At 44.8% G+C, this 26,884-nt stretch overlaps 1 protein-coding gene across 1 annotated transcript in view; it reads left to right on the top strand.

Moving 5' to 3' along the window:
* The window catches only part of ITK (IL2 inducible T cell kinase), a 363,906-nt gene that overhangs the window by 317,864 nt on the left and 19,158 nt on the right, over positions 1-26,884 (top strand). The window contains exon 15 of the mRNA XM_086931228.1: positions 14,346-14,464. Coding sequence (XP_086787354.1) covers positions 14,346-14,464 — 119 coding nt within the window. The remainder of the gene's footprint in view (positions 1-14,345; positions 14,465-26,884) is intronic.

Genomic DNA, 26,884 nt, shown 5'->3' with positions numbered 1-26,884 from the left:
GCAGTACTTAAAAATTTAAACACGGCATCGAAAGGAGACTGAAATATACGTCCTTTCGTGTTCAAGAACCTGTGAATGGCTTATAGATCCAGGAGAGCCCTGGAAAAAATGGGTATTATGATACTCACAAATAGATTGTAATCGTAGGATCAATTGTCAGAGTAAAGACAAATCGAACACTATTACGGCATGTAAATACCCCAGCGGTCGCCATCTTGGATAGGGAGAGTGCCGTGGGTCTGTCCTTAGCTAATGAAAAACAGGAAAAACAAGGTGTTCACCCGTTCACCATTATTTTGGAGCATAAATTATCAAAGTAAAGTTATAAAACTTATAGGTAAAAGATGTTTTGGGATCCCAATATGGTATTGATGATGTAACATAAATTACCACCCCTGAAGGGAAAGAATACAGTACTTTATACATGATTTTAAATTAACAAACATATCATCGAACATTGTTGTACATATCACAATTCTGACATACAATATATTCAGACAAGAGAAAGAGAAAAATATGTATCATGTCTTATTCGATGGAATACATATAAAACAAATTTAGCAGTATTGCAGAACAGTAAATCAATAAATCAAATGACCTCTATACCATCAAGAGGGACACCTGTCTATTAATCGCCTCCATCTCATTCAGGTCTAGATGTAGGTAATTTTATTTTACCACTTCTTAAATACCGTATTTTACCGATTCGGTATTTAAGAAGTGGTAAAATAGAGGGGGGGGGGGACGTAGGTATTACAGAATTGGTAAATACCGAATTGTTAAGATTCGGTATTTACCGATTCTGTAAATACCGATTCGATAAAGCCCATTGATTCCTATGGGCATTGAAGCCCATAGGAATCAATGGGCATTACCGAATCGGTATTTACCGATTCAGTAAATACCAATTCCAGCAAGGGTGCAGGGGGTGTCACTTTGACACCCTCTAGCACCCCAAATAGAGGCATTAGTGCCATGTGGCACACAGACATGCCCTAAGGGCATGTCTGTCTGTCACATGGCATAGGTGTGCATGCACAGATGTGCATGCACACCTGGATTCGGTATTTTACCACCCAATTGGATTGGGTGGTAAAATACCGAATCTGAAAGGCCTTTGGGACTCAGAAGAGTCCCACCTACATCTGGAAGTTACCGAATCGGTAAAAATACTGATTCGGTAAATTTACCGAATCGGTAAAATTGGCCCCCTACATCCCAAAAACCCATTTACCGGTCGGTAACGGCCGAAATCGGCCGTTACCGGCCGGTAAATGGCCACCTACATCTGGCCCTCAATCCTTTGTGAACAGTATCCAAAGAATGTATCCACTTGCACTCCCTTTTATTCAAAATGCTGCTGAGGTCTCCTCCCCTAGGGTTTGCTCTCACTTTTTCAATGACCCACCATCTTAAGCTATTTGGGTCATGCTCAAAGCATGACCCAAATAGCTTAAGATGGTGGGTCATTGATGGTATAGAGGTCATTTGATTCATTGATTTACTGTTCTACAATACTGCTAAATTTGTTTTATATGTATTCCATCGAATAAGACATGATACAGATTTTTCTCTTTCTCTTGTCTGAATATATTGTATGTCAGAATTGTGATATGTACAACAATGTTCGATGATATGTTTGTTAATTTAAAATCATATATCAAGTACTGTATTCTTTCCCTTCAGGGGTGGTAATTTATGTTACATCATCAATACCATATTGGGATCCCAAAACATCTTTTACCTATAAGTTTTATTAACTGTACCAATAGGTTTGTATTGCATGTCATGTGCTGTTTTGGTTCCCTCACTGCTTAGTGTTTTAGAGTGATTACAGTTGTGACCAAATGGCAACACTATAGAAGGATATATGTGTTCTCCCAATTCAAAATGGCGACCACGAGAGCAATTGACTCCCTTGTGGTCCTTCGTAATTCTTAACTTTACTTTGATAATTTAGGCTCCAAAATAATGGTGAACGGGTGAACACCCTTGTTTTTCCCGTTTTTCATTAGCTAAGGACAGACCCACGGCACTCTCCCTATCCAAGATGGCGACCGCGTGGGTATTTACATGCCGTAATAGTGTTCGATTTGTCTTTATTCTGACAATTGATCCTCCGATTACAATCTATTAGTGAGTATCATAATACCCATTTTTTCCAGGGCTCTCCTAGACCTATAAGCCATTCACAGGTTCTTGAACACGAAGGGGTGTATATTTCAGTCTCCTTTCGATGTCGTGTTTAAATGCTGAGTGTTTCAGTACTGCCGGTTGATGTGTACTGGCACAAACGTAATGAAACCCAGCGTACTGGCCAGAAGATGTTTGAGCTAGGTAAGCTTATTGAGAGGTCTTCTTTGCTAAATTGAAGCCTTCAAACTCACTTAATATCTCAGTCGAAGGCTTTGTTTGAAGACTCTTCCGCCTCACCTAGAACCTCAAGGTACCCAGATTACACTTAAGAGCGCAAAAGTACTCAAAATGCAAAAGTGCTTAAAGATTGTAAAGTAAAGTGCGTTAAAAGTACGCAAAGAGGGGGGAGGATCTTCGCGCGTATCCAAGATGGACGCGTGAGCACAGGGTTCCCGAGACACTTTCCGCCTCCCGCATCTATCCTGCAACGTATCCTGATTTGGACGACGGGCACTTTTAGCTGATGCCCTGATGACACGAAAGTCTTTTTCAAAATTCGATTTTGGCCGCCGAGAACCGGACTTACTGCACTTTGAAATTTGCGGCCTACACCGAAGACCAACCACGGACTTGAGTCCCCGAGGTACCCAGGTGGCAATTGAACAACAACGGCTGATGCGACACGTCCACTGCCCCTGTGGTACTTTCGGTTTCGCTTTTGGTCATTGTTGACGGCGATTTGCTGCCGGTCGACACGGCTGACCTAATTCTTGCTGCCAGCCCTACGCTTGTCCTCTACCCTCGACCCTTCGCCTCTCCAAGTCTGCTGCGCAGGGAACCATTCTGACTAGATCCCAAAGGTTCCGTCAGAGCTCGTCGCCCATCATGGCGGGCAAGGCGGATACCGAGAAGCGTGCAACTAGAGGCACATATCGAGGGGGGTTGCCCAATCCCATACCATAGTTCGCTTTACCCGCCCGAAAGGATCCCCAGGCGCAGCGAGTAAGGTCTTCGAGGAGACTGGAGATGTCTCTCCTGCAACTGAGGAGCCGACATTGAAGGACGTTATGGGCGCCATCGCAAGTGTTCAGACATCTATGGGCAAGCAGTACGAAACTCTGGCTGCTAAGATAGACACAGTGGCAATCGAAGTCAACCTTATCAGGACGGACTTGGGGAAAACCAATGAGCGGGTTAAGTCCCTGGACATCAAGACCGCAAGCCTTACTACGGATGTCTCGGATCTCCAGACCGAAGTCCGCAAACTCCGGACGTCTAATGACTTGTTTGCCGGTCAGCTGGATGATTTTGGGCCAGACGCAACAACGTCCGCATTGTAGGTGTTCCAGAGACTTCCGCAGACTTATCTACAGATCTTTTGGTGGAGGACCTTGTTCTGAATCAGTTGGCACCACAGGGCCTCAGTAACTTTTTCACGGTGGAGCGTGCCCACAGAGTCCCCGGCGGGAAGCCCAAACTGGGAGCCGCCCGAGGCCCATAATAGCCAGGATTTTTAATTTCCGGGACAGAGACGCTATCCTTCAGGCATCGCACACCAATGGTCCCACCAAATTTGAAAATGCGTCGATCAGCTTCTACCCGGACTTTACACAAGCGGTGCAGAAACAACGCATGGGCTTCACGGGGGTTAAAAGGCGACTCAGGGACATGGGACTGAAATACGCCATGCTTTTTCCGGCTCGCCTGAGGATTGAATATGAGGATCGTGCGTTCTTTTTTGATCGCCCCGAGGTGGTTAGCGATTGGCTTGACACTCTGCCGACACGAGCCCTGAAAGATCGAGGGGCGCTGAAGGTGGCCTGGAAGAGCAGGAGTAGTGAGTCTGTACCGGCGAGCCAACTTTATGGACTTATGGCAGTGGCTCAATGACTGCTCTGTATATACGGTGTGAATACCCGGGGGTGGGGGGGAATCGGGACTCTTCCTCCTCTGGGGGCTTTTCTCTCCTTCTTGTAGGTTAGTTCTATGGGGCGACAGGCACACTGCAAGTTGGGGTGGCTTTTTGGTCTACCGCAGGGGTGCAGGGTGGGGGTGTGTGTTCCCGGGGTTCTTTGGGGGGTGGTGGGGGGGGGTCTTTCATTTTTTGTTTGTGTCGAGGCTGCGCTTTGGTGCATATCATATCTTTTGTGCCTGTTTCTTGGCGGGGGGGCAAAGAGTTTATTTCTGGGATGGGGGTAGGGGGCTGAGGGTGTTGAGCTGGAACGTCAATGGTCTGGGCGATAGGATAAAGCGGGGGATAGTTCTACAATACTTGAAGCGTTGCTCCCCGGAAATAGTCTTACTCCAGGAGACGCATCTCATTGGAAACATGTGCCATGCACTGAATAGAACGGGCTACCGCCTGGCGGCTCATTCTGGATTCACCACTGGTTCGAGGGGGGCGGGCATCCTGGTTAGGAACTCCCTCCCCCTAGAGATAGATGGCACTGTGTTGGATGATAGAGGCCGCTATGCGGCTAATACGGGCCGATAAGAAGGGAAGAAGATCTCCATTTTGTCTGTGTATGTCCCACCCGGTCTACAGTCTACCACATTTTCTGATTTGGGCAGGGTGGTCCTGGGGTTTCCTGAGGGCATGTTGGTTGTGGGTGGCGACTTTAATTCGGTGGTCAGTGGGGAGGAGGTTCGTAGCCCCCCCAGAATCCTCCCGACATCGCAACTATGGCTGGGCAATTTTTGGGACGCTCTGGGTCTAGCGGATTGTTGGAGGCAACTACATTCCGGACAGTCCCAATATACCTTCTACTCGGGAGCTCATTGGAGTCTCTCGAGGCTCGATTATATCCTTATACCAGCGGTGCAGATGGTCTCTGTAAGGGAAATTAGGCATTTAGCTAGGGGGATCTCGGACCACTCTCCACTCTGGCTCACTATTGATGTACAGTTGGGGCCGGGGGTCGGGTCGCTCCGATTAACCCCTGGCACCTTCGCAACCCTAAAATTAGAACTGAGGTGGTTAAGTGTATGGATTATTACTTTGCCGAGAAGGAGGGTTCGGTGTCCTCCCCCATTTCCTTGTGGGAGGCTTATAAGACTGTGATTCGTGGTCAGACTCTGTTCTTGATTGCTAGCGAGAGGAAGCGTAAGAATGCGGAAGTGGTGAGTCTGGAAAACGAAATCACCGGGTTGGAGGAGCAGATGGAGTCTGGGGCTACACCCGAGGGAATGCATGCTTTGGCCCTTAAACAGTCTGACTATAGAGCTCTGGTGACTGAAGCGGCAAAGGCGATGAATCGTGAGCAACAGGGGCATTTGTATGATGTTGGGGATAAAGCGGGAAAGTTGATTGCTTGGTTGGACAAAAGAGATAGATTGAATCAGGTGGTGCCTGTTGCTGAAAAAGTGGATGGTACGCGAGTGGTGGACCCGGTTGAGATAGTTGAGGTCTTTGCCCAGCACTTTCAGAAGGTCTCGGATAGGCCGGAGGAAAAATCGCATTTGTTGCTTCGGGATATTGCGTTGCCTAGCCTGTCGGATTCGGACAAAGAGCTTATGGAAGCGGAATTTTCCACTGATGAAATAGCGCTCGCTATCCGCTCTATTCGCTCGGGGAAGGCCTCAGGCCAGAATGGCATCCCGGTTGAGCTGTACCCTGATAAAATGGCGCCGCATCTTCGCAGGATGTTTTTGGCATCGCGAGATCTCGGCTCTCTTCCCCGAGACCAGAGACTGGCGTCCATTGTGGTCATCCATAATGATGGCAAACCCCGTGAACAATGTTCATCGTACCGGCCGATTTCGCTTCTTAATGTGGAACCCAAGATCTTAGCGAAGTTGCTGGCTAACCGGCTGATTACGGTGATTAGCGACTTGGTACACCCGGACCAATCTGGATTCATCCCCTATCGAAATACCGCGCTTAATCTTTGCCGTCTTCACGGCGTCTTAGCAAGGGCGGGGTCTCTTGGTGAGCAGCCATCTTGGTCTCACTTGATGCCTCGATGGCCTTTGACACAGTTGAATGGCCGTACCTGTGGGCAGCCCTCGCCAAATTTGGCTTTGGCCCCAATTTCATTGGGTGGGTTAGGCTTCTATATGAGCAACCTCTGGCCTAGGTGGTGGTCAATGGCACGGCCTCGGAACCCTTTGTTCTCGGACGCGGCACGAGGCAGGGATGCCCTTTGTCGCCACTTCTTTTTGCGCTTGCCCTTGAACCCCTTGCCGCGTGGCTCCGATGGGAACCTTCGCTCAAGGGTATTCGATGGTCCCCTGACTTCGAGGACCGTATATCGTTATATGCGGACGATATCTTGTTGTACCTTACCTCTCCCCGCAAGTCCCTGGGAGTCCTGTTCTATGTCTTGTGTTCCTTTGGGAAAAATTCCGGTTTAGTCATCAATTGGGCCAAGTCCTGTATCTACCCTCTCACGGGAAAATTGCCTCCTTTGCCCCGCATTTACCCGGTACCCGTCTCGAGCGTCGGTTTTAAGTATCTAGGAATCTATATATCATTGGACCCCGCAGTACGCTACGAGCGGAATTTACTGCCTCCGCTTGCCCGGCTCAGATCGGATGTCGCGGCGTGGTGCGGCTTGCCGTTGTCCCCTTTGGGGAGAGCGGCCCTCTTCAAGATGATGTCTCTCCCTCGATTCCTGTATGCCATTCAAAATACCATTGATTTGGTGCCTGCCAGCATACGCAGACGACACTCAATTGGTCCTGGATCTGGACGACAATACAGATAAAGCAGAACAGGTTCTGAAAGAGTGTCTGACCGCGACTTCCAACTGGATGCATGATAACCATCTTAAATGTAACTCTGCTAAAACAGAGATTTTACCATTTGGGAAAAATAACTTTTTCTCTCCACACACCTGCTGGCCATCTGATGCGGAAGCCCCACCAACACCATCAGTGCAACTCGAAACCTGGGAATAAAATTTGATGAGATGCTCTCTTTCAAGCAACAATCTAGAGAAGTGGCTGCCTCTTGTTTTAATATCATAAAAGGTCTCCGAATTATTTTTGATTTCCTGCCTTTATCAGCCCGCCGCACAGTAGCAATTGCATTAGTTACATCAAGAATTGATTACTGTAACAGCCTGTATGCAGGGGTGGCAAAATCCACCCTGCATAAATTACAGATGGTACAGAATTCGGCGGCGCGGCTGGTTCTAAGGTGGCCCAGAAAATCATCAGCATCGGCCGCCTTGGACATGTTGCACTGGCTTCCTATTCAGAAGCGTATATTGTTCAAAATCCTTGTGATCACTTTTAGAGCTTTTCACAAGCGTGGTCCAAAATATCTGTCCAACAAGTTCCACAGATACCACCCTACTAGAGAACTCAGGTCAGCTACTGCCAATTTGATGACTGTCCCCAAGTTCAGACTTGCCACCAAGGGAGGAAAATCTTTGGCAGTGTTAGGAGCTAAAGCTTGGAACAAACTGCCCGCCCATCTTCGCACAATTACATCAGAACAGACCTTTAAAAAATCTCTTAAAACATGGATCTACGGCCTAGCCGAATCAGTTTGCAAATCACTTGTCTGATTATACAAAACATCTACAATCAGTTAAAACTTGTCAATTTACTAGTAATGACGTCGCAGCACCAGGATGCTCCTTGGAGCGACAGCGCGCTACACAAATACCTCAACATCAACATCAACACCTCAACACCAGCTATTTCCGTGAAATTGAGTGCCTCCAGAGGAAACTGGTATGGGGCGGGCAACCTCACATAGCATTGGCAAAATTGACTTTGCCTTGGTATGATGGTGGTATAGCATTGCCCGATAACAAACGCTACTACTGGGCATCCCAACTGAGTGCGGTCAACCATGCTATGTACGGTCCTGTTCCGAATCCCGCATTCGAGATGGATAGGTGGCAGTTACCCGGGGGCGACTTTAATAGGGCGCTCTATTCTAGAGCTGCCAGGAAGAATCTGACGGGCCCCACCGGGGTGGCGGTACGAGTATGGGGTAGTGCGACTACGGCTATGGGATGGACGGACACGCTGACTAGAGCAACTCCCCTATATGCTGCGGAGAGACTGGGTAGCCTATGGACGACAAAGGGATTCGACAGGTGGGAGCTTATTGGTATCAGTAAAGTGTGCGATCTCTGGGTCAAGGACAGAGTTAAGACCTTTGACGAACTGAAACGGGAGTATAAATTGGGTGATAGGGAATATTTCCGATATCTCCAGGTCCGCCATGCACTTGAGTCTGTTTTCCCAGCTGGAACTACTATTCTGGAGTCCTCTCCCCTGGAAAATAGAGTGCTTGACAGGTATGTCCCTGATAGCACTATATCTCTCATCTATAAAAAACTCATTAATGACCGTTCGGACCTCCTTGTACAGCTCCGTGGGGCTTGGACTGGTGATGTACTGGAGTTGGAAGATGAAGACTGGCAGGCTGCGATATCCTCCCCCAAAGAGGTCGCGATTCCGGCGCGTCTCCCGTGGTAGGCCCAAAAAGTGGGGCAGGATATGGGGTCAATGGAATTCATACCGAGGAGAGATTTGCACTCCCCCTTTTATAGAAGCTTCAGGCATTCCTCAATCCCCTTAATTGTGCGTTTCAGGTCATTTGCTTCCTGTTGTATAGGACTTACTGGTTTGCTCTTGGCCCCCCTCCCCCATTCCGGATCTCTCCTCCCTTATTGCATTGCTCATTATTTAATCGGCTCCCCCTACCGTATGAGACTGTCACTTTGGTGTATAGTATTTGCCTCGACCCTTTTTTGTGTGTTTTTCTTTTTGTTTATTTATAAAATATAAAATGTCAAACCTTTCATTTATCCTCCTATCGCCACAAGCTTTCTATAATATCGTGCGTTATTGCTGCCGGGCCTTCGGGCTGTCGGCTGATGAGCTGTGTACTATTGCACTATTGGTATTGATCCCTTCTGACCAGCCTCCGTCGTTGTAGGTCTGTAACTGTACTTCTTTTTTACAAAATAAAGGTTTTCAAAAAAAAAAGGTACGCAAAGAAAGAGCACAAAAGTACGTTATCCACGCTAGATTCTAGCACCACTAAGTGTCATTTTCAAGAATCTCAGGTCATACAACTCCTATCACCATGGCAGAAAAAGATTCAAAGTCACATTACAAGCGCTCTACGGCTGAACCATCAGACTCTCCTATCAAACCCAAGACCGATATGGGCAGCAAGATGGAAATGATCCTGAAAGAACTGGCTGATGTACACGAACCGCCGAAGTCTACCAAAAAAAATACGGACACTGTGAAGTTAGAATTGACCGCCATTCGTGCTGACATAAATACAATCAACTCTAAAATTGAAGCAACGCAACAAAGTATAAACGATGTGGAGGACTCCACTAATCATTCCAAAAAAGATATAAAATCCCTTCTTGCCATCACCAGCAGCCTAAAAAGACAAGCTTCTGAACTTGAAGACCCGAACAGAAGGGGCAATATCAGAATTTTGGGAATACCAGAAGGGTCAGAGGACTCTGCCAAGTCATGCATTTCCTTCTTGGAGAACTGGATCACAAGATCACTGACATAGAATTCCACAAGAACCTGGAACTGGATTGCGCACACAGAATACTGACATACAACTCATCGGCAAGGAAAATGACACGTCCGATCATTTGCAAACCTCTGAGATATCAGCATACGGAGGCCATTCTCAACTTTGCTCGCAAAAATCGCCAGATCACATGGAATGGACACAAAATAATATTCACACAGGACAACTCAAAAACAACCTTCGAAAGAAGGAAGGGCTTCTTCATGCTTAGAGACAGACTACGAGCAAGAAATATCCAATTCTCATTTGCAGGCCCATCCAAATTTTAAATCACAGAGAATGTAAGACTCCACATCTTCACTGATCCAAACGAACTGTTAAACTTCCAAAACAGCCCAAACTTACAAGACACGGATCCCCCTAACTCCTTTTCTAACAAAAGGAAATCATGATATCCTTTTACCCAGCCCAATATCTAGGCTTTGCCTCTCAAGAGAAGTGTTCCCTCCATGGAACTGGACTATTTGGTTTGTCTTACTGTTCATGATTCTAATTTGCTGTCAATTTTTTGTTAAGTATGTAAACACTTGCCTTTTAAGAGGTTGTGGTGTAAGAGGATTGTAATCACCCTAGAATAGGGTTGTTCTGATCGAATTACTGCCCAACTCACACAAAAGAAATATGAATACAACAAAATCTTGAGTGAAAGAGCAGGAGTGTGGATAAATAAATGTAAGGGCCTCAAACTATGCGAAGCTAACAAAGCGAGGAAGATGCTTGCATCCTACCTCAAACACAGACAAAATCAACACAGAATCACATCAGTCAAAGATGTGAACAATCCATCGCACACCAACCCAAAGGAAATGTTAAATTGGTTTAAACATTTTTATGAATCTCTGTATTGTAATAATCAGAACTTCAACCTTCAAAAATGCACACAATATCTGGATCAGAACAAGACTCTATAACTATCAGAAACAGACAGACTAGCCCTCGGTAAGCCGATACATGCTTCGGAAGTGGTTAAAGCCATTAAAACCCTGAAAAATAACAAAGCACCGGGACCAGATGGCTTTACAGGCAAATTTTACCAAATATTCACAGACCTACTACAACCAACCATGCTAAACTTATTCAATAACACTACTAGTTCAGGTGGAGTAATAGATTCCATGGCAGAAGCCAACATTATAGTAATCCCCAAAGAAGAGAAAGACCCTTTAAAACCAAAAAACTATAGACCAATATCCCTCATAAACGTAGACTGCAAAAACTATATGAATAATTTGGCCACTAGACTTAACAAATTTGTCCAAAAACTAATAAGCAACTCCTAAGTAGGCTTAACTAAACAGCGTATGTCAAATGATAATACCCGCCTTCTCTGCCACGTCCTCGAAAACGCGAACTATGCTAGCACACCATCTGGAGCTATAACTCTAGACGCAGAGAAAGCTATTGACAGGGTATCTTGGCTGTTTTTAAATCAATGCATGAAGTCCTTTGACCTTGGTGAACCATTTATAAACATGGTCATGGCCCTATATGTGAAATACTACGCGCGAATTGCGATTAACGGTTCCCTTTCCGAGCCACTCACCCTTCAGCAAGGCATGAGACAAAGCTGCCCACTTTCACCTTTCCTATTTCTTTTATCTTCAGAACCCCTCTTACAGGATATAAAATAAAATACCGAAATCACTGGGATGGGATTAATGATGAACAGGTTAAATTAGCTGCTTATGTGGATGATATTCTGATTGTCACAGGGAATCCTGGGCCCTCAATCAAGGCTCTTATGCCCACCATAGAAACTTACTCAGAACATTATGGCTATAAACTAAACAGAGACAAATCAGGAGTAAAACCATTAAATATTCACTGCACAAAAGAGGTCTTGGGGTCATCGGGTCTGGCATGGCAATCGTATACATAAAATATCTGGGAATTGAGTTTGGGAGCAACATAATAGACACATTACACCACAATGAAAACACCACCCTTTATAAAATGTAAAACTATTAGACAAACGGTCCACCAAATTTATCACCTGGTGGGTCAGGATCGGAAAATAAAAATGATGATCACTCAGTTAGTCAATTACCTCATCAATATGCTACTCCTCTAATTAACCGAAGACTTCCATCACAAACTAGATAATCATATCTAAACATTTATCTGGCAAGGTAAGAAAGCTAGAATAGCCCTCAAAGCTCTCTGACTAGATATATCACTTGGGGTGTTAACCTGGCCAACTTTACAATCTATCAAACTGCCTTCTTAGCAAAACAAGGCTCCTACTGGCTTTATCCTCCCAACAACGACACCCCAGTGTGGCTTGAACTAGAAAAGGCCATCTTAAATAATCTAAACCCACTCACCCTATTAACAACCAACACTGCCAAATTAGATAGATCAAAATCTATATTTAAAAACACAAAAACTTCACTCTTAAAACTAGTCAATAAACTCCATACAAGCATAAGATACTCAAATCTTGCATCTCTATGGAATACCCTCAACATTAAATGCAATGGTAAACCCATGTACTTTGAGTCATGGATAAACAAAGGTATTTTCTTCCCACAACAACTATACTGCTCATCATATCCTATAACTTTCTTGGAACTCCAAAATACATACAAACTTGATCAAATGGAATTCTATAACTTCCTTAAAATCAAAGCGGCCATATCGAAATCTAAACTGCATATAACAACCCCACCCCTCCCTAGCTTCATAATAAAAATAAATTGCTTGGGGCATCAAGTATCCCACATATATAAACTCCTACGTCTTAAATCCTCACACTTACACAAAAAACTAACACTGTTCTGGAAACAAAACTCTTCTAACCCCTTGTCTGAATCACAATGGGCCCAAATATGGAAATCAGTTACCTACTAAAAAATCTCTCCAGTTTTGTCACAAACAAAACTATGGCTCATCCAAGGCATACTGGACCCCAGCGCAACTACATGTACAACATCTCCTTTTAGATCCCACTTGTTGCAACTGTAAAGAAGTAGGTGATTTAGCCCACCTCACCCTACACTGCAAAGCTTTATCGTCTTTTTGGGACAAAGTGTTTGCATTTTTACCTACCTTATTTAACTGGCTTCTAAAAAAAGAATTTGCTTCCCTAATTTCTGGCTTTCTTAATTCAGACCTAGAAAACCAAGCAGAAAGGGCACTAATGGACCTTTTACTCACATCAGCAATACAAATAGTCCTAAACAACTTGAAAAACACACACAAGGCCTTGTTCAAATGTTGGATTAACTGGATTACGCATATTAGAGGCGCAGACAATATCTCCCTCCAACATTCACCATGGAAACCTCCAGTTAGATACATCTGGTACAGGTTAGACAATTATTTCTCCTCAAACAAACCACCGCAAGAATACATACGGGTAAATAGTAACTCACTCAAGCTCCACCGGAATTACCCCCATAAATACACCACTAGCCGGCGGTGGCTCATCCTCTTACAACCCCTCACAGTCACACATTGCAATCCTGAACACTGAAGGTTAATGTGCAAAGATCAGTACACATGGAAAGTAATGGTTCCTTCTACTCTCTTCTCACTCCCTCTTTTTTCTCACCTATCTTATTTAAACTTGTCCATTATACATGCCCTCATCGCACTTATTGTTTTGTATTATTGTTCTGTATTATTGTTTTGTATTAATGCTTACCTTATTTACTTATGTAATATTTTTGTATTATCTGTTTTCTCAACAACATAATAAAAATCCTTTGAAATCTAAAATCGCCAGATTACGCAGCAGTATTATGTGGCAAATATGGTTGAGACATAATTAGGAAGAGATCAGATGCAAACTGGGATATTTTGTCATTCATTTTTTAACTGCTCTTTTTGAAAAAAAGAGGAGAAGTGCTCATGACAGAAATCTCCATGGCTCTGAGACAAATGGCTTGTGATTCCACTTTTAAACGTATTAGGGACATTCTATGATTGGAAACGTGTCCTACTTTGTGAATTTATTTTAATGTCAATAACTCATATTAAAACTTAAATAAACATATGTATCCATTGGTTGAGTTACATAAGTTAGTAATCTGTAACTGGTCAGTGAAATGCCACACAAATACTAAAAACATTTGGCTTTTTCTGGCCACACCTCTTACTCCTCCTAGTGACACAATCCTGGGGTTATTCCCACCCTCTGGCTCTCCAACCAATGTTTCCCTACTTTTTTCCCTTCCCATTTCAACCACTGGTCCCAATCTGCTCTTATGAGTTTAGAAACATCCCAGGCACGAGTCACAGATGGCAGGTGAGTGCTCTTCCCATGTTTGTACAAGGTGTGAGCAAACACCAGAAAAAAGTGTCTGGCACTGGAGTCACCGAGTGCCCAGCAGTCGGGATTAAGTGAGAACGCTTTTCTGACACTTGAGTTAAGGTATTCACTGTGCCGTGCGTTCAACCCTGTCATAAATGTTGTGCAGTATGAGATGTCCTAATTTTTTTTTCTCCAGAAAATTGTGTACTCGAAGTCCATACGCATAAGCATGTTCAGTTTATCTGTTCATTCTGTATGCTGTTTATTATGCTGTGCAGTGTGTGGATGGCTCAATTGTGCTGAATGATGAGGTGAGAGCCTCTGCTGTGGGCTGATGCGTGTTATTGCCAAGCAGTTGAGTTGCATGCGGTCACTGCGCGTCTCAGTCGCCCCTTTTCTCTGATTCTTCCTCTCTTCTCCCTTGAGGTTCGTTCTTGACGATGAGTACACCAGCTCGACAGGTAGCAAGTTCCCAGTGAAGTGGTCGGCCCCTGAGGTTTTCCGCTACGGCCGGTACAGCAGCAAGTCAGATGTCTGGTCATTCGGTAAGGACTTACTCTGATAAACTGAGCTGCAGAGGTGAGCGAGCTAACAAATTAACAGGGAGAGCCGAGCCAATGGTCCGGATCGGATCTTAGAGCCCGTGCACGAGCTTACCCCTGAAAATATATGCCAGGTAAATGATACAACAAAAATCAAGTAAAATATGATAAAGTCTCTTTAAAGTTCGAAAAGGTGTATTTCTTTAACATTTAGAAGCTTTGACATTATTAGGGCGCATTGTAGCACAGCACTGAGAAGTATTTATTAAAAGTGAGGATTTTGTACAATTGGTAGTCTGAACTCGAACTATTTGAAGATGTTTTCATACGTAAATAATGAAGAAGAAACAGTTTTGATAAAATAAAACATTTACCTAAGATCTCACAATTTAAGTGGTAAAGCTGCAATTTTTCCAGGTTTTCTAGTTTACCTTTGCTCAAATTTGCCGGTAAATTGGTATCTATTTGTCTTTACTTATATTAATGCTTTGTTTTTACCTCTTAGGCATTTTTCTGCTATTTTAAAAATATAGCACAAACGCGACCTGAAGCTATTGTTAAATTTACATGAGCATCAGTGATATTACACAAGGTCACATGCATTGTTTAAAGGCATGAGGAGATTGAGTGATTTTCCAAAAATCATAGGATGTTAAACAGACACAGTCTCAAATATGATCCCCCATAGCACAGACAGCTCCTCTGGCTGTAACGCCTCATCCTGGATGGAGAGAGGGAGGCAGAAGCCACAAGAATGCTCGGATCATTATGGGCTTGAAATTACAACAGGACCTCGAGCTGAGCCAGACTTCAGGTTCGAGCCTGGCTCGAGCTTTCAGTGGCAGGCACTCCTCTACTGAGCTGTTCAGTAAACAGGAATGTAGAAGGTTCCTTAAGGGCCATGCCCCCCCCCCCCCCGTTTCAATGTAGATTTAAACAAGCATTTTCAATGCAATAGGTGTCGCATTTTAGTTATGCTTTTGGGAGTGAAGTGGATGTATGTGATGCTTATTGTCTGTGTTACAATGCATCTAAAAGGAAGGAATCTGGGAAGTTGAATGTGGCAAGATGTGCTAGGTTCAGGTTACAGCTCTCTGAGGCACTGTTGATAAACACCTTTTGTCTTTTAAAATACCTTTCACAGGGAAACAAAAAATACATTCCAAAAGAGAGGCATAAAACCAGAACAGGTGTTCACAAACCAGAAGTACAAGCATCAACTGTAACAGACTGGTTTACTGTGCCACTTTTATTTAACTATTTAAGATGACAGAGCTTTAGGTTTTAAAATGTAGTAAAATACAGATCCAAGCACCAAAATATAAGTTGATCACAGCAAAAGATGTGTCAGTGATAGCTTTTAAAACGCATTAGCATGCCTACAACAATACCAAAATATAACACAGTTCAATAGACCTCTGACCTCCTGGTCAGGGCAACTGCTTCCCCCTCGTGCTGCTCCACCTTTAAGGCACTGCCCTTATCGCCTTCTGGTCATCCAGGTAAGGTGTTCGAGGCCCTCCTCCACCTGCAGGCTCCTGCCTGCACCTCATTTCTGGTGGTCTAGTGGAAGAGCCTGCTCTTCTGCTAGTCTGCTCTGTGTGTGTCTTCCTCTTCCTGTTTTTGCCTCTCTCTGTCTTTTCTGTTATTTGCATTTTTGGCCTTTTTTGCCTTTTTCCTGTCTTTTTCTTTCCATTTTCCTGTTTTGCGTTGCCTTTTTCCCCACCGCTGCTGCCTCCATGACCCCTCCCCCCCACTGTGTTCCCGTTCCCGACTCCCAGCTGCTGACCCTCACCGTGACCCCTAGTTAATGGTGGCCTTACCCTACGTTCTCCACCAGACGCAAAACAACAGAATTCACATGAGGACGACTAGAAGTTTATGTGTTTAGGGACGGATGTCTATTGATTCTAACATTTTATATACTGTTTTGTACAGCACTGTATATATTATCTTCACTCTAAACACCCTGTAACTTTTAGATCACTTATTCATCTATAAGTCACCTTTTCATCTTTCCAACTATGAATATGTTCTTGTGACAGCCTCACATTTGTGTAAAAAAATGGAAAAAGAAAAAGAGTACAATATACTAACTTTGATTTACTTAATCCTCGTGTGTTTCCTTTTTTAATTTCTGGACATTTGATGATGGAACAGTAAGAAATTTTGCACCCCACAGGACCAGCTGTACTATGTTTTCTCTCCTCGACCAAGGCCACACAGCAGCCCTCATCCCCCTAGACCTCTCATCAGCCTTCAACACCGTCTCCCACTGCACACTAGCTGCCAGAGTCCACAACGCCCGCTTCCCAGGAACAGCCTTAGACTAGATTTGTTCTTTCCTCTCAGGCAGAACACAAAGAATAAGACTCCCATCCTTCCCCTCAGAAACTACAGAGATCAGATGCGAAATACCCCAAGGATCCTCCCTCAGCCCCACACTCTTCAATGTCTACATAGCCCCCCTCACTACCATAATCAGAAAACACAGACTCGACATAGTCTCATATGTCGATGACACCCAGCTCATCCTCTCCCTCACCCAGGAAGGTGACATCACCAGGCGAAGTTTCCAAGAAGGGATGAAGGACGTCACAACCTGGATGAGTAGCAGCTGCCTGCAGCTCAACTCAGTGAAAACAGAAGTCCTCATCCTCAGCTCCACCCTTCCACATGGGACAACAGCTGGTGGACCCCCACCCTCGGAAACCCACCCATCCCTATGGACCCCATTCGCAACCTCGGCATCACACTCGACTCTTCACTCACCATGAACCGCCAGATCAACGCTGTGTCCTCTACATGCTTCAAAACCCTCCTTATACTCCGCAAAACCTTTAAATGGATCCTCCCCCGACTCCAGGAAGACCGCCACTCACGTAGTCATCACCAGCAGACTGGACTACATAAAAGCTCTCTATGCCGGAATCAACAAAAAACACCTCTGCAAACTCCAGATTGTCCCAAACGCCTCAACCAGAGGTGTCCACGACATCCCACGACATGAGCACATCACCCAACACCTCCGCAACCTCCACTGGCTCCCCATCAAAAAAGAATAACCTTTGAATGGTTCACACACACCTACAAAGCCCTCCTTAACACTGGACCCCAATACCTTATCGAACGAATCTTCTTCCAAGCCCCCAAGAGAAACCTTCACTCTGCCACCTCAGTTCAGACATGGCTATATGCGAATCAGTCTGAGCATACCCTGCCACACTTATGGTGGCTGAGTGGGCTAAAGAACGGTGATGGATTAAACCCAGATCTTTTGACTGGGTGTGAGTGTTTGATTGATTCAGATGCTCCGTCAATCACCACCTCCTTTTATACCGCTTTTGGCCGCCATAAGTGTGGCAGGGTATGCTCAGACGTGAGTCCCTTGCTCACTTTGCCACTGGATTCAAGCAAGCCGGGCTGAAGACGGCTGGAATGCCAGAAACTGGTCCTCAGAAGCTTGTTTCCGGTCCAGGGAAGACATGGCTTGGCAGTTCGGGCTGGACTGTTCCCATGAGGCACAGGGTCAGACTGATTTGCATATAGCCATGTCTGAACTGGGGTGGCAGAGTGGGCTATAGAACGGTGATGGATTAAACCCAGATCGTTTGACTGGGTGTGAGTGTTTGATTGATTCAGATGCTCCGTCAATCACCACCCCCTTTTGTACCGCATTTGGCCGCCATAAGTGTGGCAGGGTATGCTCAGACGTGAGTCCCTTGCTCACTTTGCCACTGGATTCAAGCAATTATCAAAACAACAAGTGGTCCTGAGCTTACAAGAATGTGGGAAACAAATGTATATAGATCACAATGGAATTCTATATAATTCAGGATTCCTTGACCAGCCGGCCAGGGAATGTTTATTAGTTCAATAAGTATAGAATCTCAGAATACAACATATAACCCAAAACATAAGGGTTACATTAGGGCACAGTCCTGTGCCAAACGAGAGGAGGAGAGGTGAGAAAGTGAAGGTAAGTGAAGAAAAAAATATCAGGCAAACAGAGTGAGCTTGCAGGTCACTGAATTAAATTTACATTGACAGTGTATCCTGGAGTCATTCATACAAACAATAGTATCAGGGAGTTAACTGTATGAATTACTCTACGGTCGACGTTTCGATCCCCAGCTCAGTTACAACGGGATCATCATCAGGACAAGTAAAATAATTTTGCCTGAACAAAAGTCAATTACAACACCAAATTGGTGGGTTGAAGTACAATTATCTTCAAACGGCAGGTCTGTTTTGTGTCATCAACGTGTTTCGTTCATCATATGGGAATCGTTCCTTTTGGGTTTCAGTCAAACGGAAGTTCTGTGTAGGCGCAGGGATTAATGTAGAGTCACGCCTGATCATTTGTCTTTCAGGGGAGTATGCCACCGAAAAAACGTCTTGTGAATGGTCAGCCAGGGACTGTGGTCCTTATAAATTACCTGGCATGATTAAAAATGGAGGTCTCAGTGGTTTGCAGAAGGTCTGGTTAGTTGGCGTACAGTTTATATAGCCAGCCTCGGCAGCTTCTGGGCAGGATCGCCTTCCTCCAGTAGTTTAAATAAACGGCGAATAAAGTCGTGCGGCCAGACGAATCCCTGGTCCGCTCGGGTTGGAGTGTTCAGTTCTCCTCGGGAGCTGCTCTCGATGGGGCGCTGAAGCTTGTTTCCGGTCCAGGGAAGACATGGCTTGGCAGTTCGGGCTGGACTGTTCCCATGAGGCACAGGGTCAGACTGATTTGCATATAGCCATGTCTGAACTGGGGTGATGGATTCAACCCAGATCTTTTGACTGGGTGTGAGTGTTTGATTGGTTTGGATGCTCCGTCCATTACCACCCCCTTTTGTACTGTTTATTTACCTGTGGGCACGAGTTTAGAGCGAGAGTAGAAGGCAGTAGACACATGAAAACTCAGCTCATTTTGTGCTCAAGGCTCGAGATGTAAGTGGCTCGCCCACCTCTATATTGTATATGGTGTATAAGTGTTTTAAAGTTGCAGCATGGCTGCTTAATTTAGAACCAGCATTTACAATGTATTTATTTTTAATTATATTTTTGATTATAAGATACTGGCAGACAACGAATTCTATGTCTAAAAAGGTAGAATGAACACCGACATATATAGAGTCCTTCAAAGCGTTGTACAATGCTCAAGGCAGTATATAGCGCCTGCTATCCTGGAGCGCACTCCATCCGTGTGCGTGAACGTAACAATGTACCAGCTGGAGCCTCGTCAGGTTCCCCAAACCAGGATGCACGGCTAACCAGCATATTTGAACGGTCCAATGAAGTGCAAAGAATATCTTGCTTATATAATCTAGTTTATTCCATAAGAAATCAAGTGATCAATTTTTCAACCATGCCATTTTTATCCGATCTTTAAAGTTCAACGAGTGCCTGTAAAGGCTTTGCTCACAGACACATAAAGGTTCAAATTCCTCATAGTTCAACGTGGAGATTGTTTTTTAAACGAACCTCCACCGCTAGAATACCCAAACATTTCAACCAATGAAACCACAACAAATGTGTTGAATATTTTTTGAATTATGTCACGTGATAAACCAATATCACGTGACACGGAAACCAGAGAAAACATACACTTCATTGGACTGCTCAAATATACTTGTTCGCTGTGCATCCTGGGTTGGGGAACCTGACGAGGCTCCGACTGTTACATTATAGACAACTAAAACTGCCTGGTCTTCTGAAGAGATTCCACCAATGAAAACTCTTCTAACCCTAGGGTTTGTCAAAGGGTGTAATCAACATCAAGATTATTTCCAACAAAGGCAATCTGTAGGATTTCATTTAGCGTAATATATGTCTGCAGGCTTGAATAAATCATATGAGGCCTACTGCCTTTGTCATAATTTTCCATAATAAATAGTTCAGACCGATAGCATATGAAATAATTTTTTCCCAATGCATCAATCAGGCATGTAGCCTTTAACTTGGCTTGTTACCAAAAGCAACTCTGATCTACTGCATTGGGCATGACCTTTCCCACAAGGCATCCTTCAGGTATAATGTAATACAAATATAAATATGCACACAATTACAGTTTTTAAAGCATATCCCTCCTCAGAGAGCCTAATAAGTATTATCATAGTGTAAATCTTCTATCCCGGCTTTTTTTCCAACGGGGCATAAACACCAAAACATTTGCTTACTCCAGCAATCTGTGAGATTCCATGTAAAAAATACTTGAGTGTAAGCTTTATAAGAGTGTAATAACATTCCACCTCAAAATTGCCTTTAGCAAATGCTGTTCACAATAAATAGGTCAGGCTTTCTGGCTTTGCCATAATGTTTTAACATAAAGAGATCAAACATATGAAATCTGATATATCTTTTCAGAATCAACCAAAAATTCCTACAGCCTCTACTTTTGGCTTGTCAGCATCAAGAAAACAGGCCTACTTAAGTGTGCATAAGATGGCAACCATCATGTTTACAGTTACAAACTTACAAATCTGTAAAAAATGATGATTGGAAAAACAATATCCAACACCTCTCTAAGGGCCTAAAAAAGATTACTGCAGTGTAAAATATTCTACCCACGTGTTTTGTCAGGAAGTGGACCAACACAAAAAGCCTGCTATGGTAATCTATGAGATGTCATGTACCAAAAGAACTGTCACAGCCAGGGGTGTAACACAGGCCTCCGCAGCCCCGCGGTGCGGGTGGCCTCCAAGCTGCTCAATGCCCCCTTGACTCAATACTCAGGCCTGAGAGCTCCGTATTAATTCCTGAGTGGGAGCCCCTCTATGTACCCTGCAGGGGGGGACCCTCACCTTTCGTTACGCCACTGGTTACAGCCTGTAATACGGTTTTAACAACCACCCTGTTAAATGCTTCGTAGCTTTAACATATGTTTTTCACAATAAACTACATTTGTCATATTGTTTCATAATTAACAGACCAGACCTATGGCATTTGATATAACTTATCTCTGACATAAAATTGGCTAGTCGCATTTATCAATGCAGGCTTCCTATGTTGAGCACAAGCTTTCCCACAAGGTAAGAAGGTGTAGTACAGGCACTCTTTTTCAGTGGAAGCACATATTGTCTACCCAATCAAATGATGTACTAAAGACAAAAACTGTATGACCAGAGCTTAAGCCCCTCTACCAATAGAAGTTCGGAAAGCTCTATTTCTGTTGATCACATATGTTCTGGTGAAAGCTGATCTATCAAGCTAGATCGAAAAACCTCAGGGCTGGTTAGTTTAATTTCCCAAATATCGATAACAAATTCAGCTTGTTTTGTTGATGCCATAATATTTTCCTAGGTTACTCCAATATCCCAGCCAAGTCCAGTCAGCTTCCCACTTGCACACTTTAATGTGAGGCCACTGCAAGCTACTGCTATGCCTCTCTGACAGCTATCCAGTGTGCAAATTAATATTTGTTCACAAAGTGTGAGTTAATGTTGTAATATGTTCACATTGTCAGCTAGCAAGTGATATAAGCCCCTCTAGATATTATATCTACACTACACTTGTGAACGTTGCTCTGTTATGGCACGCCCCTGAACCCTTACAAAAAACATAAGGCATACCCACACCTTTCCTAACAGAGCCTACAACATACCATACCCCAGAGCATCTGCCATGACCCCCCTCATACCATGACCTCCCTCATGCTATGCTCTCCACATCTGTGGTCTCCATCAAACCATGCTCTCGCCCAAGTTATGGCCTTTATCATACCATGCTTTCCTCAGCTGTGGCTGCCCTCATACTATGCTCTCCCCTGCCATGGTCTACATCATGCAACTGACGTCTTCAATAGAGTGTTAGACTGCATTGGCCCTACTTTAAGTTGATAATGCACTTACCATTGAAAAGTAACCCTGGGCGTAGTACGCGAAGTAGCGCTATGCACTTTGTGCTACGCGTAGCACTATGCGAACTGCTTAGTACCCTGTTCGCACTGTGCAAGATGCCGTTTTCAATGATTGCACAGTGTGGACAAGCATCCGGCACTGTGCAATCATTGAAAACAGCATCTTGCACAGTGCGAGCTGTAGTTTCCTGCTGCTCGAGTAGATTTTTACTCGAGCGGCAGCTTTCTCAACACGGACTGGTAGTTTCTCATCGCGAGCAGTCGCGAGCATACCCGACCACTCGCAATGAGAAACCTGATCTCCCCGCGTTGAGAATCTCGCCGGGAGGTTTATTTTCCATGCTCGCGATCGGCAACTTCATGTTGCTAATCGCGAACAAGGAAAAAGTCTCGCCGGGATGTCATTTTGCTTGCTCGCTGTCGCCAACTTGACGTGGAGGACCGCGAGCAAGCAAAAAAATGACCACTACACTACGCTACGCTACGCGTGTTTGCACTGTGCTACGTGCAGTTTGCGTAGTGCAAAGTTGCGCAAAGTTCGCAAACTACGTGAGCGTAGCGTATTACTTTGCCCAGGGTTAATGAAAAGTCTCTATAGAGGCCGCATCACTTCTTCGGGATGTCAGGCAACATCCTGCATCCAGCCTATTGTTCAGTATGTCTGCCAGATCCCTGAGTATTTGGAATATGGCCATCTGAATTTATCTGATGAGTGTAAAACCATAATTTAAGAAGTAAAGCATCCATTCACAAGACCTTCACTTGATTTCATGTGGAAGAGGTTTGGCATCTGGTTTGTGAAGAGGTAGGTTGACCCGAGATCTTGTCACAAAGATTTCGGACTATCTGATCATCTCTATCTGGATAAATCTGGTCTTCAATTTTCTTTTACAAAAGAAAGGATAGAACCCATCTACGGATCACAGATATGGAACAGTCCAACCTGAAAACAACTGCTTATGTTTAGGTATGTTATGATGAGCCAACTTATGTGCAGTTCAGGAGTTATACAATAATTTCAATTCATATATAACCCTCCTGGCCCGCACTAATACTAATACAGTAACACTGAGCAGTCGGGCAGCTGATTGAAGTACGCATAGGATGCATACTACTTCCCTTATACTGCTTAACCAACTTACCATTGCATAATACAGATGTGTATGGGTCATGTTCATCACCCAGTACTGTACCAGTCCAGACCAGTTAGCCACCCATCTCTCACTGAACATGCATGGAATAATCTGCATATACTGCTGGCCCATGGAGGACACTAATGTAGTCCACCACTGCAGGTGCCAACTATCTACATTCTATGATCACTTTTTCTCATTTCACAATAACAGCCAGGGACCGCATTCTAGACGTGCCCCAGGGGCACAACATGCTTTTGCGCCCTCTTTGCACACCCCGGGGCACTCTGGTATTACAGAATGGGGCTGCAGATGCTTGTGCGTCCCCCTTCTGTAATACCGAAAGAGCTGGTGCACATACAGCGCCAGCGCTTCCTCAAGAGGGCGTTCCCTTATTTGCATGGGGGCCTGGCCCCATTCAAATGAGGTAATCCCTTTGCCTCTGCGCCCACACTGTATTACAGACTCGGGTGCAGAGGGCAAGAAGCTCTCAGGAGGCGCACTGAGAGTGCGCCAAGTGATTGCAGCCCTCTGGCGGGGAGAAAGGTGGTCTTTTGGACCCCCACAGACACCGCCTTGCAGGCAAGTGCAGTCACTCACTGCATCCACCTGCAAGGGGATCTCTAATCCCCTTTAAAAAAAAGTGTAGGCGGGTTGCTGCCTGCATTGTGAAAACACAGAGCGGCTTCAAAGCAGCCGCTTTGTTTTTCACCTGAATGCGCTGCCCCAGGTCAGCGCTAGTTTGCAGCTGCCCTGGGGGCAGAGCATTCACCCTAATATGCCGTATTTTCCTTGATTGCTCCGTGCGCACATTTTGAAAAGGTGCGCCTGGTGCAACCAAGGAAAATGAGCCTTATGTATATTACGCCCCAGATGTGGGATGAGGATGAGTCCACCCCAGCAGCTTCACACCATTTCTCCCTTTGCCTGCTCAGGTCCATAACCTTTACCTCGGAATGGAAAACCCAGGTCAGTAACCAGCTAGATGGCCTATGAATAGAGGGACCTGAAGGGCTATTAAAAGCTGCCACCTTACAGAAAACCATGACCTGCACGCCTCTTTCTCACTCATCTTCATCCATCACACTGCTAAGTGCTGTGTCCCAGGACACGATAACCGCACTTTTGTAGCCATAAAGAACGACAGGGATTCACTTCCTAAATATGATCAAAAACAAAGACAACACCTTTCCAACCACACACCCTACATGAAGGCAAGCGCTTCAGCCCCCACAAAGAGGCAGTAAGCACTGCGTAATGGTTTCACTAGAGTACAAGTGCGAAATTGGAACCTCATTCTTGAGACCTTCTCCCTCAACAGGGACGCCATGTTTTACTCGCTTCTAATATCCATTGTTCTTGTTTTTGGATCTGTATGGAGTACAGTAGTCAATTTTATCAGTGAATAATCTTGTACATTTGATAATATTTCGAGATTCTGAAGGGGCTGGGAGATGTTAATTGCAAGCAGGTCTCGTATATCCAGTTGCATACCCTGCTGTGGGCCCCCGGGTGGAAGGTGCCCTATGGCGGTGTTTGCTTTGGCGCTGCACTGGAATCCGCCTCTGGTGACGGCCGCCATTGTCCGCCCCTGCGAGATTATCCCTCAGTAAGCCTCGTGCACGCGGCACATTCTTGATCCGTGGGAACGAGTCTCACCCGGTCACGTGGCATTTCTCCATGGTGCGAAAGTGGCAACGCTTGTGTAGGACGGATAGTTAGTCCCGGGTGCTTGCGCTGCTAAGGTCTTTGCAACTAAAGCACACGTTTTTAGAAGACGAAGTATATTATTTTTCAGCATTGTACCAAAGTGTCTATATGCGCACAGAAATTCTCTCAACGCTCATATGTAGTGTGTGATTTCAAACCGCGAATCTTTTCCAAGGATGTTTCGAGCCTTAACATGTCAAACTGAAAGCTTGTGTGAGGGGGTCTTCCATTTAGTGCACTTATTTATTTCGTGCAGTTTTATTTAAAGCTAACTTGGCCCAAGAGCGCTTTACATGACAATCACAGAGTATGTATTTTAGGCACTGGAGAAGTTAAGTGATGTATTTGCTTCGAATCAGGGAGTTGACTCGATGCCGAGATTCGAAACTGATTCCCTAGTTCCAAACGTGGACTCTCTGGCCGGTAAGCCGCATCACATGCGCTAGAAATGTGCCAAAAGCCTGGTATATTATCAATAGGAGCCTTTCTATTTCTAGGCCTGTTTCCATACTTCGCCTAAGAATAAGACGAACATGGCAAGGACAGTGGACACCCAAGGCATAGGACTCAGCTGTTTACCTGTTCAATGTGCTTTTTCAAACTGCGCATTTGTAACCCCTCTATGATTGATCCAAGCTTTATGTTGTCATTTTAGACTTCGCAGCTTTTCGTTACTGGGATGTATGCCATTTGTGTGGTCTCTTAGTGATGTAGCCAGTGCTTAATTTGTAAAAAAATTAGTGGCAGGGTCCTCGCCAGGAGGCAACCGCACCTTGCACCACCCATTGCACCGGCCAATGCTGCCAATGACAGTACCACCACAACTACTAACCATCACACACCTATAAATGTGACATTTTAGACAATTTCAGACCCCCAAAGTTATAAAAACAGCCTGGGAGGCAGGTGTACATAATATTTGGTGTATACAGAATTAATAAAGAGCTGCTGTTGTGCTGACCTTTAAATTAGACAAACAACGCCACCACGTGGCAGACTGTCATAAGTGCCAGTGTTGATAATTCAGTGCGAGGCACCGGAAACCACCACCTCAAAATAAGCACTCTATCCTGGAGTCTTGGACTGTGGCATCAGAAACTAGGAACCTGTTCATGGCTTGTGCAGACCCTAAGGTTTTAAACATGAGGACAAAGCAAGACATGAACACTGCATAACAGTATGAGAGTGAGAAGTGGACTGGAAGGTCTTATGTAAAAGAACCAGAACCAGGCATTACACAACAGCACACTGCACATGGATACAAGAACCACAGGCGTACATGCACTTACTTTCAGAATAAAGTGTTATGTCTAAGCACACTGCATTACACCAGAACCAGATGAGTACATGCCGGCACTTTTAGACCCATGCTTAACACAAAAGCACACTGCACAAGAAAAGACCCCTAGGAGTACGTGGAGGCACTTGCTGAACTATATGTTTCACCATATCAGACAGAATGAGACAAGAACCCAAGGAGTAAATGCAGGCTCTTGTAGAGCCAGTCATTATATCAAACACATAAAAGGTGATGGGAGGCATGCTTTCAATAAGTCTAACCACTGGCAATTGCCCATCTTGTAGTCCAACCCACTGTTCGTTGGACCACTGTGCCACCTCGGCTTTGACACAGCCAAATGCACAGCAGCCTTGACCCCAAAGAGAGCAGTTCAGCTTGAACTGCAAGACCAGGTCCAACCTGAACCGCAACATAAGCAACCCAAGAACAGTTGC

Source organism: Lissotriton vulgaris, chromosome 7, assembly GCF_964263255.1.
Source record: "Lissotriton vulgaris chromosome 7, aLisVul1.2, whole genome shotgun sequence".
In the NCBI taxonomy this organism is placed as follows: Eukaryota; Metazoa; Chordata; class Amphibia; order Caudata; family Salamandridae; genus Lissotriton; species Lissotriton vulgaris.
This window is presented reverse-complemented; position numbering and strand designations above follow the sequence as displayed.